Source organism: Gymnoscopelus microlampas, assembly GCF_963454915.1.
Source record: "Gymnoscopelus microlampas genome assembly, chromosome: 4".
NCBI classification, from domain to species: Eukaryota; Metazoa; Chordata; class Actinopteri; order Myctophiformes; family Myctophidae; genus Gymnoscopelus; species Gymnoscopelus microlampas.
The window spans coordinates 48,784,376-48,802,332 of NC_139941.1; the positions used below are offsets into that span (position 1 = coordinate 48,784,376).

Below are 17,957 nucleotides of genomic sequence, written 5' to 3' on the forward strand. Positions count from 1 at the left end.
ACTTTGTGGATTTTGATTATTATTACAAAAAATACATTAACCACTTCAGCCCTATATACAATTCGGCCATTTGAAAATAGCCGATCTACAAGCTCACAATGCGTCGCGATGCGACGTATTGTGAGCTTGTAGATCTGCTATTTTGAAAAGATTTTTATACATTTGAAAACGTGTGAAATGGGACATTCTGCATAATGAGTACTTTTACTTTTGGTATTTTCAGTGCAATTCTTTTGTACTTTTACTCAAGTACATTTTATACTCCGAACTTTTACTTGTAACAGAGTATTTCTACATTGCAGTATTGATACTTTTACTTAAGTAAAACATGTGAGTACTTTTTTCCACCACTGAGAATGACCCATAGAACATGATGTGTATGTATGAGTCCATGTCATTCAACAACATGCACCTGGCTGCCAATAAAAAGGTTCTGCTCCACCATCTAAACTAACATGATGGATGTACAGGAGCGTATGGTTGGCCTACATACTGTATGTATGCTAATGCAGCGTGGAACCACAGAGGCTTCTTCAGACGTATGTACGTCTCTGTCCAGGGTGGAAACCTTATATGTCCACAACAAGGTTATATCATAGTTTTGGATTTTTTATTTTAGTTTCTTTTTTTTTTATATATTTCTTTCTAATTCAGTTAGTTGTAATTAGATTTTAGATCGGATTTGCTAGTTTTTATTAGTTTTTATTTTTGAAAATGCTAATTGTTTTAGTTTTTATTAGTTTAGTCTTTTATTAGTTTTAGTGTTCGTTTTAGATTATTTTATACTTTCGGTTATTTGTCAGGTGCAGGATTGAAAAGGGCCAGTGTATTGTGTAATAAAAACGGTGGTGCCGACAGCTGGTGTAAAGCTGGTGCAGCGAAATAAATAGATAAGATTGCATAACATCCAAAAAAGGTTAATAACCTACATTGACAAAAAACAAAAACTAAGGGCATTCTGTCTATAATTTCAGTTCAGTTAGTTTTGTAAACACACAATACAGTTTCAGTTAGTTATCGTTTTCTCATTTATATTTATTTCAGTTAAAATTTTAGTTTGCGTTATTTCGTAACAACTTACTTTTCAGGATTACAAATTCAAAAGTAACAGATCCGCAAGCTTGAAACACGTCGCTTCGTGCCACGTTTAGAGCTTGTAAATCTGCTACTTTTGATGCTTTTGTGTGACACTGTAGTATGATCAAGTAGGGGCGTTAATTTATGAAAAAATACAAAAAGTTCAAACATGGAGATAAGAGGTTTCTGCCCGACTAAAACGATGAAAGAAAAGAAAAAAATAAGTGTGGAGGGAGGAAGGGGGGGGGGGGGGGGGGGGGGTTGAGGTGCGAATGCATGAATATAAATGAGTGGAAATATTGATCCATCATAATGCCTTTGAACTGGCCATATTTCATGCTCGGGTCTCGTATAGTAATTTGCTCTCTGCTCAAACACCAGGGCGTATGTGTCAGAAAAAAAAGAAAGGTAAAGAAGACATGAAGGGAGGGGGGGGGCGGGGTCTATATCGTCTCTGTTGGGCAGAAACCTCTTAACTCCACATTCTAACTTTTTGTGTTTTTTCGTAAATTAACGTCCTACTTGATCATACTACAGCGTCACACAAAAGCATCAGAAGTAGTAGATCTACAAGCTCGAAACGCGGCGCGAAGCGGCGCGTTTCGAGCTTGTAGATCTGCTCCTTTTGATGCTTTTGAATTTTAATCCTGAAAAGGTAACAGTTTTGGACATATGAGGTTTCCACCCTGACAGAGACGAATATGTAATATCTAACAGGCGGCGGCGGTTCTTCGGGATTGTTCTTGTCTGACAACGTACGTACGGTACGGTACGGTACGCCCCGCTCTGGGATGCAAATGCATGCATGTATAACCTTTGAGCTGAGAGGCGCTCATCTTTGAAGCGTTGACCTACACATAAACGCCTCGTACAGTCAGGTCCTGTTCTGAGCCCGAGACAAATCCTGACACTCGTTAGCAATGAAGAGAGACATGCAAACGTGTCGAAGGAAGGAGAGAGTGTGAGTGTGAGAGAGAGAGAGATGGGGTGTATGGTACAGTAGATGTATCTACCGTGCGGGTTGCCTACTGAGTAAAATGGTAAATGGTCCATTTATATACCGCTTTTATCACATTCATCCATTCACACACACATCCATACACTGATGGCGGAGGAAACCATGCAAAGGCACCAACCTGCTCATCAGGAGCAATTAGGGGTTCAGTGTGTTGCTCAAGGACACTTCGACACTAACTCTCGGGGAGCCCGGGATCGAACTGGAAACCTCACGGTTCCCATCCGGCCGCTCTACCCCTGAGCCTCTGCCACTGTATATAGACGAAGGGTTCCCAAACTTTTAAGGCTGTGACCTCCCCAAAATAATCATATTTGAATGACAAGCACTTGGAATTGTAGGAGTTGAGTCATTACATTTTCTTTGACTCAGTCCCACAGATACATATTGTGAAAATAGCCAAACTACTTGTAGATTTGGCCAATTTGGTATTGAAAAGGTCATTCAATTGTATCTTTAGAAATGTGCAAATACTGTGTATACACTTATACTGTATGTTGGTTTGTTTACTGTTGAGTGAGAAAACGATGTTGCACGTTAAAGGTTTCATGACATGCTGGTTTACAAAACATTAAAAGTCTTTATCATGGTTCTTCAAACGTGTATTAAAAGGTTTTAACTGAAAAAATCCACTCCTGTGAGGCAAGGCAGTTTTTTTTCTCTCTGTGTTCTGAAGCCTTTTCAGCTGAAATGGAAAACAAAACTATTTGCCTGCAGGTGTCGCTGTTGAGGGATTTTGCCTGTCAATCATCGCCTCTGCTCCACCCCCCCCCCAAGGAGAAGGATAGGGGAGGGGAGGGGCGGGGAGGAGAGGGGGCAGGATTAATGGACTGTGACATCAAAGTCCACGGGCAAATCACAGCACTTTTCTGTGCCTAACTATTCAGAAAACCGCAGACCACAGAAAATCCACTGAATGTTCAAAGTTCTGTTCTTTTGGGTGTAATTGAGGTCAGAAAACCGTTTTAAAAAATAGAAATTTGATGTCATTAAACATTTAAATACTTTGGGGTCCCGACCCCCAGTTTGGGAAACCACTGCTGTAGTAGAAATAAATTGGGACAGAGTACGAAGGGATGAGGCAAAAAGAAAAACGTCACGAGGGGTCTTTCAAAGCCAAACGAGGATGAGGTGTGTGTCCAAGCTGGCAGTCTCTTAAAGCCTGTGGGTTTCACATCAGAGAAGGAGCCCGCCATTGGCTGCTTTACGGAACTACCGTCAATCCACATCTCCTTTTCCCAGGCTCTCATCCTTCATCTCTCTCTCTTCTCCTTCTCTTTACTCTTCTTCTCGTTCCGACACAATTCTTCTCTCCCCTCATCGCGTCCGTCCACAACCTGTCCACAGATCCCTCCGTCTTCTCGTCTCTTTCTCTCTCTCTCTTCGTCTTCCACTTTATATCCCCTTCAAGAAAGAAATAACCCCCGTTGCCTCTCCTTCCCATGGCCCCGGCCTGATCCAGGGTGTCAGGCCCAAACCATCTGGCCTGGCCCTCCTCCCTCCCCCCCACAGAGGGGGCATTCCGCTGGGGGCCGGTGAGGCTATCAATCTCTCTTGCTCTCTGGATGATAGAGAGGGGGGGGGGGGGGGGGGTTCATCACTTAGCCAGGCAGCAGTAATGGAGGGGAAAATGAACCGGGGATGCCGGGCTCCACAAGAGGCACACACACCCGCCAAGCACGCACACACACAGCCACGTATGCAAGAAGGATGTCGCGTATTGGCTTTTTTTTGCCAATATCCGATTTTCCAATATTGTCCAACTCTTATTTTTACGATTCCGATGTCAACCGATGCCGATATATGCTGGCTTTTTCCACCAAGACTAATGTCACAACATCACATTATCTCCTAATAGTTTTATTGTGATGCCCCACTGGATGCATTCATAAAATGCAACAAGGCTTTCCAGATGTAAATGTTCTCTGTGCAAAATAAGAGAACAACTTCAACTTAAGTTATGGGGAAATAAATGCCAATATGGCAATAAAAACCTGAACCGATATTTTCTGATAATACGTAATACCTTTTTATGTTTATGCTTATGTTTATCTCTCATTCCCTCTCTCTCTCTTTAGACAGAGAGAGAGAGAGAGGGAGAGAGAGAGGTAGAAAGAGAGAGGCTTTACAGCTCAAGGGAGATCTGTGGATCGTTGGGGGTTTATGCAGGTTTAGGTGTGTGTGTGTGTGTGTGTGTGTGTGTGTGTGTGTGTGTGTGTGTGTGTGTGTGTGTGTGTGTGTGTGTGTGTGTGTGTGTGTGTGTGTGTGTGTGTGTGTGTGTGTGTGTGCTGGTTGTTTCAAATTGAGCGAGAAACAAGACTGGTGAGGATTAGGTGTGAACAGAGAGGATGAGATACAAGAGAGAGAGAGAGAGAGAGAGAGAGAGAGAGAGAGAGAGAGAGAGAGAGAGAGAGAGAGAGAGAGACACACAGAGAACAGGAGGAACGACGAGGAGAAGGAAGTGAAGGATGATGGGTGGGGCAGAAGCAGAGGAAGAGAGAGAACAGAAGGAGAGAGAGAGTTTCAGTCCCACAGCTGGCCGTCCTGACTATGATGAACGACTGACTGTCTCCTTCTCCACTCTGCATGCATGTGTGTGTGTGTGTGTGTGTGTGTGTGTGTGTGTGTGTGTGTGTGTGTGTGTGTGTGTGTGTGTGTGTGTGTGTGTAGTGCAGTGCTACTCAAACTGTTTTATGTCAAGGACCCCCACATTGATATGTATTTGTCCGCGGACCCCGATATGAAAATATTTTTTTTTGCCAGGGACCCGCAGAAGAGAAGAGTTATGTAAAAAAAAAATCTAAATTATTCAAAAGTTTCCAAACATTTTCGATACTTTTCAAAACTTTTCAAAAATAACAGATGTACAAGCTCACAGTGCGGCACAAAGTGATGCGCTGCGAGTGCTTGTCAGGATGGGGGGGTCCCCAGTTCAAATATGATTATTTTGGGGAGTGAAAAGGGGCCTGAAAAGTTTGGTGTAGACGACGAAAAAACTGCTAATTCATAGCACAATGTTTTTGGATCTCTTTTTCCTGGTTTCTGAAGAGAGAGGGGGCAGGCTTAGCAGCCAAGGTCACATTACCAAAAACTCAAACTCAAACGTTGATTCACCGTCATTATTTCACATGGAGTATTTCATTCATAGTCGGCCAAGAACAACATTCATGTGTCGCCGACACAGATGTGTCTGTTGAATGAATATTTTACAAAAAGGAAGAATTACAAAACGAGGGGGTTGAAGTTGGGGGGGTAGTCAGGGTCTGTCTGGACCGGAAAACAAAGCAGCCCTGAGCCGTGTCAGAGCCCACAACCCTGGGATGGGAAGAGACAGAACCAGACAGAGAAGCCATGCCTGACTGACAGCCTGACAAGTCTGAGGAGGCCCACCAACAAACCACATGTACATACTGTACATACACAGAGGAGACACGTGCACTACACACACACACACACACACACACACACACACACACACACATACACACGAACGCACAGCGGGGAGGGATTACCTTGGCGATCATTTTGGGAGTCTCGCTCTCCGCATAGGCATGGTGGGAGGAGTCATCTCTGACGGGGGCGTGGCAGAGGGCGATGTGGTGGGCGTGTCCTCCTCCTCCTCCGGAGGCATGGTGCAGGGCGTCCTCCTCGTCGTGCTGGAGGGTCTTGAAGCACACCTCATCCAGCACCACTTTGACACAGTGAGCCATCTGGGGCGCCAGCCCCCTGAACGCAGAGCGCCAGTCTAACTCCAGGACCACCGCCTGTGAAACACCAGGAAGAAGGACAAAGCCACAGCCAATCAGTAAGGGGCGGGTGATGATGGTGCTGATGGTGGTTCGTTTTTTTCTTGCACTGACTGCTGGAAATGAACAGTCATAACAGCAGACCAGTGGTTCTCAAACGTTTTCATTTTTGTGTACCGTTACAGACCTACAGTATACTGTTTATTTATGCCAACCCAGGAGACAAACAGATCCTTCCTGTATGTCCTTTTAGCAGAGAGCTTTGTTAACTATACTGCCGTACTGCACAAACATGTTAATAAAACATAATCGTCTCTGTCGGGCGGTAACCTCCCATGTCTAAATCTGTCACTTTTCACGATTCAAATACGAAAGCATCATAAGTAGCAGATCCACAAGCTCGAAGGTTCAAGCTTGTAGATTTGCTACTTATGTGTGACGCTGTAGAATGATCCAGAAGGGCGATAATTTACGGAAAAAAAACACAAAAAGTTAGAATATGGAGATAGGAGGTTTCTGCCTGACAGCAACAATATTCAAGTATATTCAATCAATCAATCAGTCAATCAGATATGAATGTCACCTCTGGTCTGTGGAGGAGACTTCCTTCTACTGTAGTGACATCTGACTCGTCTCTGCTCTTCTTCAAAATGCCTAAGAGGCAAAAAAAAATAAACCTTTTTAAACAGAACGCCATTATGCACTGCAGTGATTATTCTAATGGTACATAATGCTAGGGCAAGACCTTCAAAATGCTGAAGCCAACGCAGGGTTTTTCAACGGACAGCGAAACAAACGAATCCAACCCACGCATGCAGAGTTCATGAACCCGGCTGGCTTGAAAGTGAATGCTAAATGTGTTAGCCTATAGCGTACGCCGCGTTCCGAGACATCCATTATTTAAGCGTGAACATTTCCATATCACTCATGAATCATGGCCGATATTATGTGTTTAACCCCTTCAAACCTTGAGGCCGATTCTACAAAATGTCTTCTGAATCCTAATCCTCTGATAAACGTATGTTGCTTTAATATCAGTGGTGCTGAAATATTTTCATGTCAAGGACCCCCAAAATGATATGTATTTTTGCTGCGGACCCCATCTCAAAATATTTTTGAAGCAAATATTTGAAAGTTAAAAATGTATACACACTGTAATATATACAGTATATTGAAAGATTTGTCACAAATGTTCATGATTTAAAAGAAAAATAATACTCTGTTACGTAAGTAAAAGTCCGGAATTCAAAATGTTACATGAGTAAAAGTACAAAAGTCATTGGCATCAAAATACACTTGGAAGTACCAAAAGTAAAAGTACTCGAATGTTTGAAAATAGCATATCTACAAGCTCACAAGGCGTCGTGATGCGACGCGTTGTGAGCTTGTAGATCGGCTATTTTCAAATAGCCTATGTATAAAATTGTGCTGAATAGCAGCTCTACAAGGTCATAGCGTGGCACGAAGTGACGCGCTACGACCTAAAAATAGTATATCTGCTATTTTTGAACAGCTCAAAAAAAAAATCAAAAATTGACACAGATGCTTTCCCGGTTTAATTGGGTTAAAAGCCCACAAATGAGCGCCGGGCGCTTGAACATAAAAGCCTGCGTTGTGCTGCAGATGTCTCGCGGGGTTCGCGCTCACGCCCGCCGCGTCATATGGCAGCCTATCTGTCCCCGACATTATACCGTTCTGTTGAGACACAGCGATCAGTGAATACACACGCACAGCCTCAAGCTGTCTCAGAGGCAGCAGGGAGCCAGAGAGCCTGAGCTCTCTTTCTCTGTGCTCTCTCTAGCCTGATGGCGCAAGTCTAAATTTGAAGGGGCCTTGGATTTGATTTGAACCCCAGATAGTGTCAGGCTGTGTATGGGTTAACCCATTAAGACCGGGATACACGCATCTGTGTAATTTTTTTTATTTCTTTGGGCTATTCAAAAATAGCAGATCTACAAGCTCATAGCGCGGCACCGAGTGCCGCGCTACAAGCTTGTAGATCTGCTATTTATTTGTTTTTAACGTGAAAATGTGTGCAAATCTTTCAATATATATAAAGCGAACATTTGTAACTCAAATTTTTGCTTCTGGGGATTCTACAAATGTCTTTTAAATCCTAACAGTTTTCTGAAAAAACGTAGGTTTCTATATCAGTGGTTCTCAAACCTTTTCATGTCAGGACCTCCAAAATTATATGTATTTCGCCGCGGACCCCGATCAAAATATTTTGAAATAGGGACCCCCAGAAGCAAAGATATGAGAAAAAAATGTTCCCTTTAAAAAAATATATATATTCAAATATTTGGACACATTTTCATGATTTTTCAAAAAAATAGCAGATCTACAAGCTCATAGCACGGCACTCGGTGCAGCCCTATGAGCTTGTATATCTGTTATTTTTGAATAAAAAAGAAAGAAATCTAAAAATTACACAGATGCGTCCCGGTCTTAATGGGTTAATCCTTTGAGGGTTAGGCTGAGAGAGAGAGAGAGGCGGAGAGAGAAAGAGAGAGAGGGAGGGAGAGAGGGAGTGGGGGGGTGTGTGGTGGTGGCGGGTGCAGAGGGGTGGGGGGGGGGGGGGGGTATCGGAATTAAAAGGCGCAAACATCAAGGCCACAGTTCTCTAATCAGGAGGCGAGAAAGCGAAGACCCCAGGCGAGGCAATTTAGCCGAACAAGACTGCCGCCACGCAACGAGCGATGGGTGCGGTGGTGGGGGTTTGGGGGGGTTTTGGGGGGGGTGGGGTGGTGGGGTGGATAAGCAAGTGAACGCGTCACTCTTTGACCTTTAAGCCCCATCTGATGAATTTCTGGTAATTAAGCCGTTTGATTGCCTGGAATTAATGATTTGGATAACTGGCCTTTAAAGGCTGTTTACCTCTCTGTAAATTGAGCCTTTTCTGCAAGTCGTGTTTTTTCTTTTTTTCTTTTTTTTGTAAATGTAACCTTTATGGAAATTACTCCACGCACCAAGGAGCTTTTCATTTAAACTCCTCGTCGATGAGCAGGCGGTTCAAAGGGGAGAGAGGGGGAGGACGGGGGGACGGAGGCTACAAAAGACTTATATATATAACTAGCCAGAGATAATTCCATGGTTAAAATAACACACGGCCTCATCCCCACAACTTCTGTCGAGGGAACTTTGTTCTCTGTAGTCTGCACAGCTGGCCTTCTGGAAGCAATGCTGCTGCTCTGCCACCTAAATGTGGAATATGCCCTGACACATCACCATCCATTAAAGGATGTGTAACACTGGTTTCTTTCTAAATTGGCCTGAAAAAACGAATACCAATAGCTCGCCACGGGGCAAATCCGACGGTATTCATCTGGTATTCCTAAACGTAACCTCAGTAAAACTATGCCTAAATATATTGGCGGTGGTTTACCTTTGACGCAGGGCATCTCTCCGGCACAGTTGATGAACGCCATGTTGGTGGCCAGCTCTTCCACGCTGCTCTCGAACCCCAGCAGGGTGCCGGCCAGCTGGGTTAGCGCCCCCAGCTGGTGGGAGGTCAGGCTGAAGTTCCTGCCTTTCTTAGGGAGCTCCATTGGTGCTGGAACGGAGGGTGAAAAACAAGAAGAGGGATTGAGAGATCGCCAACTAGGGCTTTCACACTACATGATCACCAATTATTTTAGATAATCGCAATGAATTTTTGTATAATCGTAAGAATCGTTTCCATTTATTTGTCTAAATTAATCTGCTGAAAATGATTCATATTTTTTTTTTTTCGCGGAAATAGCACACCCACATGCTCACAGTGTGCCGCAGATGCGTTGTGAGCTTGTAGATCTGCTATTTGCCATTGTGCATTATCTGTTTTGATTATTGGTAGCTATACCGGGTCATTTCTTTGTATTTTGGAGCTCTTTGTCATATATCTGCCTTGTGCAATGATTTGTTTACCAAGCCTGAAAGGCAAAAACAAAAATGACATTTTATTTCCTATCATCCAATTTGTTCAATGCTAAATCCACAATTAAAATCGTTAAACACAAATCATGACAGTTAAATCGCCAAGTAACATTTCGTGATCGTAACAACCCTATCCCCAACACGGTGCTCAAACAAAAGACAGAGATTTGTCGGGGTAGTGGGGTAGTGGGGGAGGGGGGGGGGGGGGGGTATTGTCTCTGGTGTCGGAGACAATATATTTTAGTGTCGGGTGGAAACCTCATACTGTATGTAAGTCCAAAAACAGTTACTTTTCAGGATTCAAATTCAAAAGTAGCAAAAGTAGCACAAGTAAAATTCCAGAATTCAAAATTGACTTCAGTAAAAGTAAAAAAAAAGTATTGGTATCAAAATGTACTTAAAGTACCAAAAGTAAAAGTACACAGATGTTTGAAAATAGCTATTTTTCAAATAGCCTATAGGTATAAAATAGGGTTAAAGTGGTTAATGTATGTTTTATAATGTAATAATGTAAGTAGCAGATCTAAAAGCTCAAGCGCGCTTTGCGCCACGTTTTGAGCTTATAGATCTGCTTCTTTTGATGCTTTTGGGCCATTAATTTACACAAAAAAACACACAAAAAAGAGAGCAACGATATGCAAAACTTAGCTCCCTGAGAATTGGCACATGTAGGTCTCCCACACAAAACTTTTTTTTCTTTCCCAGCCCCCCCTCCCTCTCTCATAACCCGCCGATGACCCCCTCCGTAAATATGGATTTCCCATTCAGCGGGCTGCCAGAGCCACATCACCCGGGGATGTTCCGCATTAAGCCGCAGACGCGGCGTTGTACCAACCAGACACATGACGCCCCGCTTTAAATGAGCTGCTCCACTGGAAAGACTACTGGGAGAGGATGAATTCAGTATTAGTTTAGACTATGAAAGAACCCTGATGATTGAGAGTTGAGGGAGAAGGGAGGGAGAGAGAGAGAGAGAGAGAGAGAGAGAGAGAGAGAGAGAGAGAGAGAGAGAGAGAGAGAGAGAGAGAGAGAGAGAGAGAGAGAGAGAGAGAGAGTGGGGGGCTTCTTCCAATAATTGTGACATTATTATTGCCTCTAGATCCTAATGTAATTTTGCTTGTATTGTTGAAACAAAATATGACAATAAGCAACACACAGTCCCTCTGGCCCGCATTCATGAGGTTCAAGTGTGCGTGTGTGTGTGTGTGTGTGTGTGTGTGTGTGTGTGTGTGTGTGTGTGTGTGTGTGTACGTGCGTGTATGAATGTATGGGTTTATTAGCAGAGGGCTGGTTCCAACATATTTGCACATGTCAGTCTTACAGGGTGATTATACCAGTCTGCTCCCCTGACCTGCACCCGTCACCTTGGAATATTATAGTCTGGCCTCAAGATTGGCAAGTGTAAGTTGGTTGTACAAGTGTATACATGTATGGATGTGTGCGTGTGCGTGTGCTTGCGCGTGTGTGTGCGAGCGCGCCCGTGTGTGTGTGTGTGTGTGTGTGTGTGTGCACACATCGATGTTTGTGATCGCATGTCTAAAATAGTGTAGTTTGCGTACAAATGTTGGTGTTTCAAGACTATCATTAATTGCCATTTAATCTTGAATCTTCACAGTTGATTTGGAATTTGTTTCAGTGTGCTCAGCAGATAACGGCTGTAAATATAATAATATAACCACACAATACATAAAAGAAGTGACCACAAAATATACTTTCACAATGATATTACAAATTATTTCAATAAATGCAAGCCTATACCTTATGGCCCCTGCCCATGAAGTGACACAGTAAAGTACATGTGCTTATAAGGAGTTTGTACAAGTGGTGGTGAAGCATTTAGGAGGTGGATTGCTTCAGGGTTATAAGTGCTATTGTGGAAGTGAGATGATCTGGTCTTAATCCTAAAAGAGTCTTTTACCCTGAAGGGAGATACAGCTGAAAACAGGGGGTTGTTTTCCGGATCCTTCAAGATTTTAAAACCTTTCCGCTGATGGGTGCGGATGTGGTATAATTCAGAAATGGTGGGGAATTCACACTTCACAACAGTGGTGGAAGAAGTCCTCACATGTTTTACTTAAGTAAAAGTATCAATACTGCACTGTAGAAATACTCTGCTACAAGTAAAAGTGCGGAATTCAAAATGTATGAGTAAAAGTACAAAAGTATTGGTATCAACATGTACTTAAAGTACCGAAAGTAAAAAGTGCTCCTTATGCAGAATGTCCCATTTCACACATTTTCAAATGTATAAAAAGGTAAACTAATCTTTTGAAAATATACAAGCTCACAATGTGTCACATCGGGACGCATTGGTGGGGAGTTCACAGACCGTTTTTTCTCTTCTTTTCTTTTTTATCCGTGCACACGACCCTGTCCAGCATTTCTCTCTGGTGGACAGTGGAATTGCCATATACCACACGCTTACTGTGAAGGTGAGCAAACTATTCTATTACAGCCTTGTCGAACTGTAAACAACAATAACAAACCCGTTGACACTCCCACGTTGTTACTGCCTGCTGCTTTTTTAGAAAGAATTGTCTGTTTCCTTCTTGGATGATGGAGAAGGAAAGGCCAGTTTTTATTTGTGTAGCACATTTCCACCTCAAGGCAATTCAATGTGCTTTGGCACAGAACATCAAACAAAGTAAACACATTATCAAACCACATTACGATACAATCAGTGGTGTAAAGTAACGCAAGTATATTTACTCGAGTACCGTACTTCTGTACAATGTTGAGGTATGTTTTACTTTACTGGAGTATTTCCAGTTTTCTGTAACTTTTACTTCTACTCCACTACATCTCAGAGGCAAATATTATACTTTTACTCCACTACAATTATTTGACAACTTTAGTTACTTGGTAGATTTTGATTATTATTACAAAATATACATTAAACACTGCAGCCGGGCCTACTGTATATACATTTCGGCCATTTGAAAATAGCTGATCTACAAGCTCACAATGCGTCGCGATGCGACACATTTTGAGTGTGTGTGTGTGTGCCTGTGCGTGTGTGTGCGTGTGTGTGTGTGTGTGTGTGTGTGTGTGTGTGTGTGTGTGTTTGTGTGTGTGTGTTCAGTAATTAAGCTGTGTTGGCCAACAACATCGGCAGTAATGGGGTCCAGTGGGAGAACCATGCCAGAGCGAATACCTTGTGCACGGTGTGTGTGTGTGTGTGTGTGTGTGTGTGTGTGTGTGTGTGTGTGCACACATGCATGCGTGACCTGACTGACACCGCACACACTGGACTCAGACAGCGCCTCACCCTGGCCGATCCCACATGTCATCCACGCCTCCACGGTGAGGTTCAAACTACAGCTGTCAACAATGCAGTGATGTAAAGTAACTAAGTTTGTACTTAAGTCGACTACCTGTTTTTCACTGACGAAAACTAAATAAAACTAAGCTATGATGACTAAAACTAAGACTAAATATATTGACAATTTCATCAACAAATAAAAACTAGACAAAATGTTAGGGAGGAACTAGTGGAGAAGAGATCCAGTAGGACTAAAAGACAAGTAATGTTATGTTTGGTTGAGCTCGGGTGTTGCGCTCTGAAAATAGCAGATCTACAAGCTCACAACGTGTCGCAGGGCGACGCGTTGTGAGCTTGTAGATCGGCTATTTTCAGCCTGCAACCAAGTGCAAAATCAGCCATTACGACGCCATCAAGTCACTGCCACGATACATTTTAGTCGACTATAACTAGACTAAAACTAAACCATTTCAGACGACTAAAATATGACTAAAACGAAATGGAATTTTATTCAAAAGACTATGACAAAAACAAAAACAAAAATTGGCCGTCAAAATAAAAATCAACACTGGTCTTTCTTTCTATTTTCTTCCATGCAAAAAAACATCTTATGTACAATCCATAACAAAATTACTTTCAAAAAACACATCAAGAGATACTGTACCTTGCAAGTAACTGTTATTTGTGTATTTGTTTAATTTGACTGGATTGTTGGATTTGATTTTAAAATGTTAATTTGTAATTTTTTGTATTCATTTTTATCTTATTATTTTGTTTTATTTTACAATTATTTGTATTTTTAGTTGTACATTTGTATTGTATTTGCTTTGTGCAGGACCCCAGGAAGACAAGAGGCTCATTCATGTGACTCTAATGGGGATCCTTTAATAAACGTAAACATAAACATGCCTTCCGTGACCGACCGTGTGACACTGTGACTGCCCTCCACCCTACCCCCCCCCCCCAGTATAAAGTCACATGGTCTGGGTATAGTAGCGCCTTCCATGACCTTGTGCTTCTTTAGCAATGTGTGCTCTCAGCCTCCTCTCTCCAAACCATCTAAAGCATTGCAGGCTATAGTCTAGCCCCCAACCCCCCTGCCCCCACACCTCCTCTTCCCCAGTCACAGGTTATATGGGTATTTATAGCCCTCTTCCCTCAGCCAAATAGCCGTGTAGCCGTGGCGGGGTCCAGTACACAGCCATCCAAACCTCATTATACCTTTGTCACAACGACGGGGCCACAAATGGACGCCCTCGCAGCCCGGGCTGATGGAGAGGGGGTGTTTAAGAGCACCCAGGTGTGTCATATAGCTGCTATAGTACTATGGTCGTGTTCCATAGACTGTACGGCGAGGGGAATGGGGGCGCCACTAACACCCCCCCCCTCCCACCCCCAGCCAGAGAAGGTTCAGCCAGAGGTCAAAGAGCCGTGAATCAGTCAGGGGAGAGAGAGAGAGAGAAAAAAAAAACCTGGTGCCAAAAAGTAAGAACGGCTTCATCCCCTCCCTCCCCCGACGACCACCAATAATAAGAGTTATTTAGTCGTTATTTTTTGTAGGAATATTGTGCGCTTATGGTGTTATCTCTGTGAATCATAACAGAAATGTTGACAGTGGGGATGATATAACATTGGACTCTTTTTCCTGAATTGTATAAAGGGAGGGTTGGTGAGGAAGGAAAGGAAGAAAACATTGCAATGGGCCTCCTATACAGGAAGCCACATACAAACACATTTCCTCTTATTTGTGTTCGTACAGTATAAACAATTTGCATTGTGCAATTTCTTTCATTAGCATCCACTGAATATTATTAACACTCAGCAGTGGTAAACATACGTACTCAGCTACCCTTACACAGGGACGTGCACAGATAGACTCTAGGTGGTGCTAGAGCACCTGCCCTTTGCCCTCTTGACCAGAAGTGCCCTTTTGAAGTGTGCCCAGTTTACAGCAGGGGTCTTCAACAGGGGCTCCGGGACCCCGGCCTAGGGGGTCCTCAGAGTTACTACAGGGGGTCCGCCAAATCTTTATGTGATATGATTTTTCTTTTTACCATAACCACTCGAAACCTAGCATCCCTTTTCTGAGGAGAACTTTAGCCAAAAATAGCAGATCTACAAGCCCACAACGCCTCGCGCTGCGAGGCGTTGTGGGCTTGTAGATCGGCTATTTTTGGCAAAGAGGTATAGGTGTAGAGGGAAAAAAGAGCAGACCAAGTAAACAAAAAAAATAATAATTTACTTGAGCACCTGCCCCTCAAAATATCTGTGCACGCCACTGCCCTTACAATGACGACAATAACACCAACAATGACAAGCAACAACAGCAGTAACAGCCAAAGACACAGATGACAAGATAAAATCCTAAACAACAACAACAACCAACGACGGCAATGACGACAACCTCAACATCCGATGATGCTGACACAACACGACGACAATCAAAGTCGACGACGTCTATGAAGACGGGCGGCAGTGGCTCAGGGGTAGAGTGGCCGGGTAGAGGGAACTGGAAACCGCAAGGCTCCCAGTTCGATCCCGGGCTGGGGCGCTCCCCCAGATTTAGTGTAGAAGTGTCCTTGAGCAAGACGCTGAACCCCTAATTGCTCCCGATGAGCAGGTTGGTGCCTTGCATGGTTTCCTCCGCCATCGGTGTGTGAATGGGTGAATGTAATGCACAATCTATGTAAAGCGCTTTGGATAAGCTATATAAATGCACCATTTACCAATTTACCAAGACAACAATAACAACAACGACCAGCTGAGACAAAGACAAACAGAAAGAACAGCAATAATGACAACAAGGTTGCATCAAAATACAAAAGAGCAGGTATTGATGCATGATGCATGCCAATAGTCTCATCAGTGTACGTCCATCTCTCCTGTGACTTCCAACCGCGGTACAACAGTGCACGTACGCACGCACGCGCGCACACACACAGACTGTGGATGTAAATTAGCATCATTGCTAAATCCGGTGCATTTAAATTGCATTGATATGTATAATTAAAATGTGGTGTCCCATCTAAATAAACCACGTACAAGTACACACACACACACACACACACACACACACACACACACACTTGACTGGCAGGGAACAGAGAGAGAAGACAGGGAGGAGTGGAAGTTGTGTGTGCTTGCGTGCGTGCATGTGTGTGCGCGTGTAAATGCGGAGAGAACAAGTAGTAGGAAAGCAGGCGAGGGAGGGAGGGAGGGGAGGAGTTGAGGGAATTCCCTCAGCAGTTGTTATTGATTAGGCTGTTTACGGGCGGATAGTTTAGTGCCGTTTACAAAACAGAACAGATGCAGCCAGTGAGCAAAAAAAGGTAAACAATTTGTGTGTGGCGGGCTGCCAACTCCCCCGCCTGATGTACTAAAACTCACAGTGAGGAGAGCCTGCTTCCCTCTGGGCTGACACGCTCATCGCTACTCCATTTCCTCTCTCTCCGTCTCCGCTCACGCACGCACACACACTCGCGGGCACACACATACACACATAGGTTTGTATTACTACACTTGTGAGGACATGTGATTTTTGGGAATGTGGAATGTGGACACCATCCATGAAAGGATGTGAAACACTGGTTTCTTTCAAAATTGGCCTGCAAAACACATCTGTCAGAAGACCACAAGGGGAGGTAAATGTGATTGTCCCCATGCATCTCTTTTCTACATATAGTGTTTCGTATTATTGTGTGAATTTTCTATGCTATGTTGATGAATTGAATACATAGGACCACATGGAAACAAGTCCCCAGGACTTGTTGTGTGTTATCCGTTTAGCTTTAATGTCTGTCTGACTGACTGATTCATGTTTACATTTCTGACTAAAAAAATATTTTTGGGACGGCATTGAAAATTTGCAGAAAAGCAAGCTCATAGCGCGGCACCAAGTGCTTGCTTATTTGGGCTTGCTTTCTGACAGAGCCGATTCTCAGTTCTATGTAATGTGGGTTTATAAGTTCTATTCATATTGTTAATGTGTTCAACTAATTAATCATTCAATTGAATAGATGATGTATATTCTTCTCCTTATGTGTGCAGGAGCCAGAGACTGCATATTAGGTGGTTTGTTATCGTTACAGCTACAGATGTTTACATAGTTTCCTTATCTCTAAGTCCAGCAGAAGCTTGCTGTCTCTGTCTCCTCTGCTCTGCCTGCTAACTTCAAGTACTGAGTACTCACAGTAGTCTAATACTTTTGAGTACTTCCTAAGCCCTGCCTCCTGCTTAACTGTATCTCCTTCTCATATTGCTATATAAACCAATGTAAAAGTATTTGTACTCCAGAAATGATTCAGGTCAAGCTGGACATTTGCTCCTTGCGGCAAGTAAAAAGAAGGAGATCTCCGTTGTGTCTGTGTCTATCTTATTCCAATGTGTGATCTGAGCCTAAGGTGTTTGTAAAATGATAAAGCAATCTATCATTACAATGGTCCCTCGCCTGGATGTCAGAGCTGTTCCAAGAAGAGTAAGAAGGAAGACGACGCTGGAAAAGTCTGCAAGCAGCCAGGACCCGGATCCTGCAAAAATCCTGGAGCGTGAATTCGATCCAGGTCGGCGGTCAAATCAGTCTAACATCTGCTCTTCAAGGAACGGCCGACGGCATTTGAACGCTGATCACACAACTATAAGATAGCACGTAAGTGTGACACATTTGTGTTGTCTATATAAGCGCAATATAGACATGTGCCTAAGCACTGAATAGTCAGTGAAACCTTAGGATATGTTGCTTTCAAGATTATTTTTGAAAATAGCTGATGTAATAGGGCTCTAGTGGGGAAAATGGTCGCTTCTTTTGGGCTTCTTTTCATAGACCTGGTCGCTTGTTTCACTCACAGGCAACACAGGAGCCAGCTCGGACTACAGCTCGGACCAAACCTTTACCCCGCCTCTCTCCTCCCTCTTCACTAACCCACGGCTATCGACGACTCTACCG

At 43.4% G+C, this 17,957-nt stretch overlaps 1 protein-coding gene across 1 annotated transcript in view; it reads right to left on the reverse strand.

Moving 5' to 3' along the window:
* kiaa0825 (KIAA0825 ortholog) overlaps positions 1-17,957 on the reverse strand; it is a gene marked incomplete at its 3' end in the record, with an annotated part of 226,214 nt that overhangs the window by 166,720 nt on the left and 41,537 nt on the right. The window contains exons 8-10 of the mRNA XM_084055537.1: positions 9,224-9,391; positions 6,422-6,492; positions 5,605-5,856 (exon numbers count right to left, since the gene is read on the reverse strand). Of these exons, the coding sequence (XP_083911663.1) occupies positions 5,605-5,856; positions 6,422-6,492; positions 9,224-9,391 (491 nt within the window). The remainder of the gene's footprint in view (positions 1-5,604; positions 5,857-6,421; positions 6,493-9,223; positions 9,392-17,957) is intronic.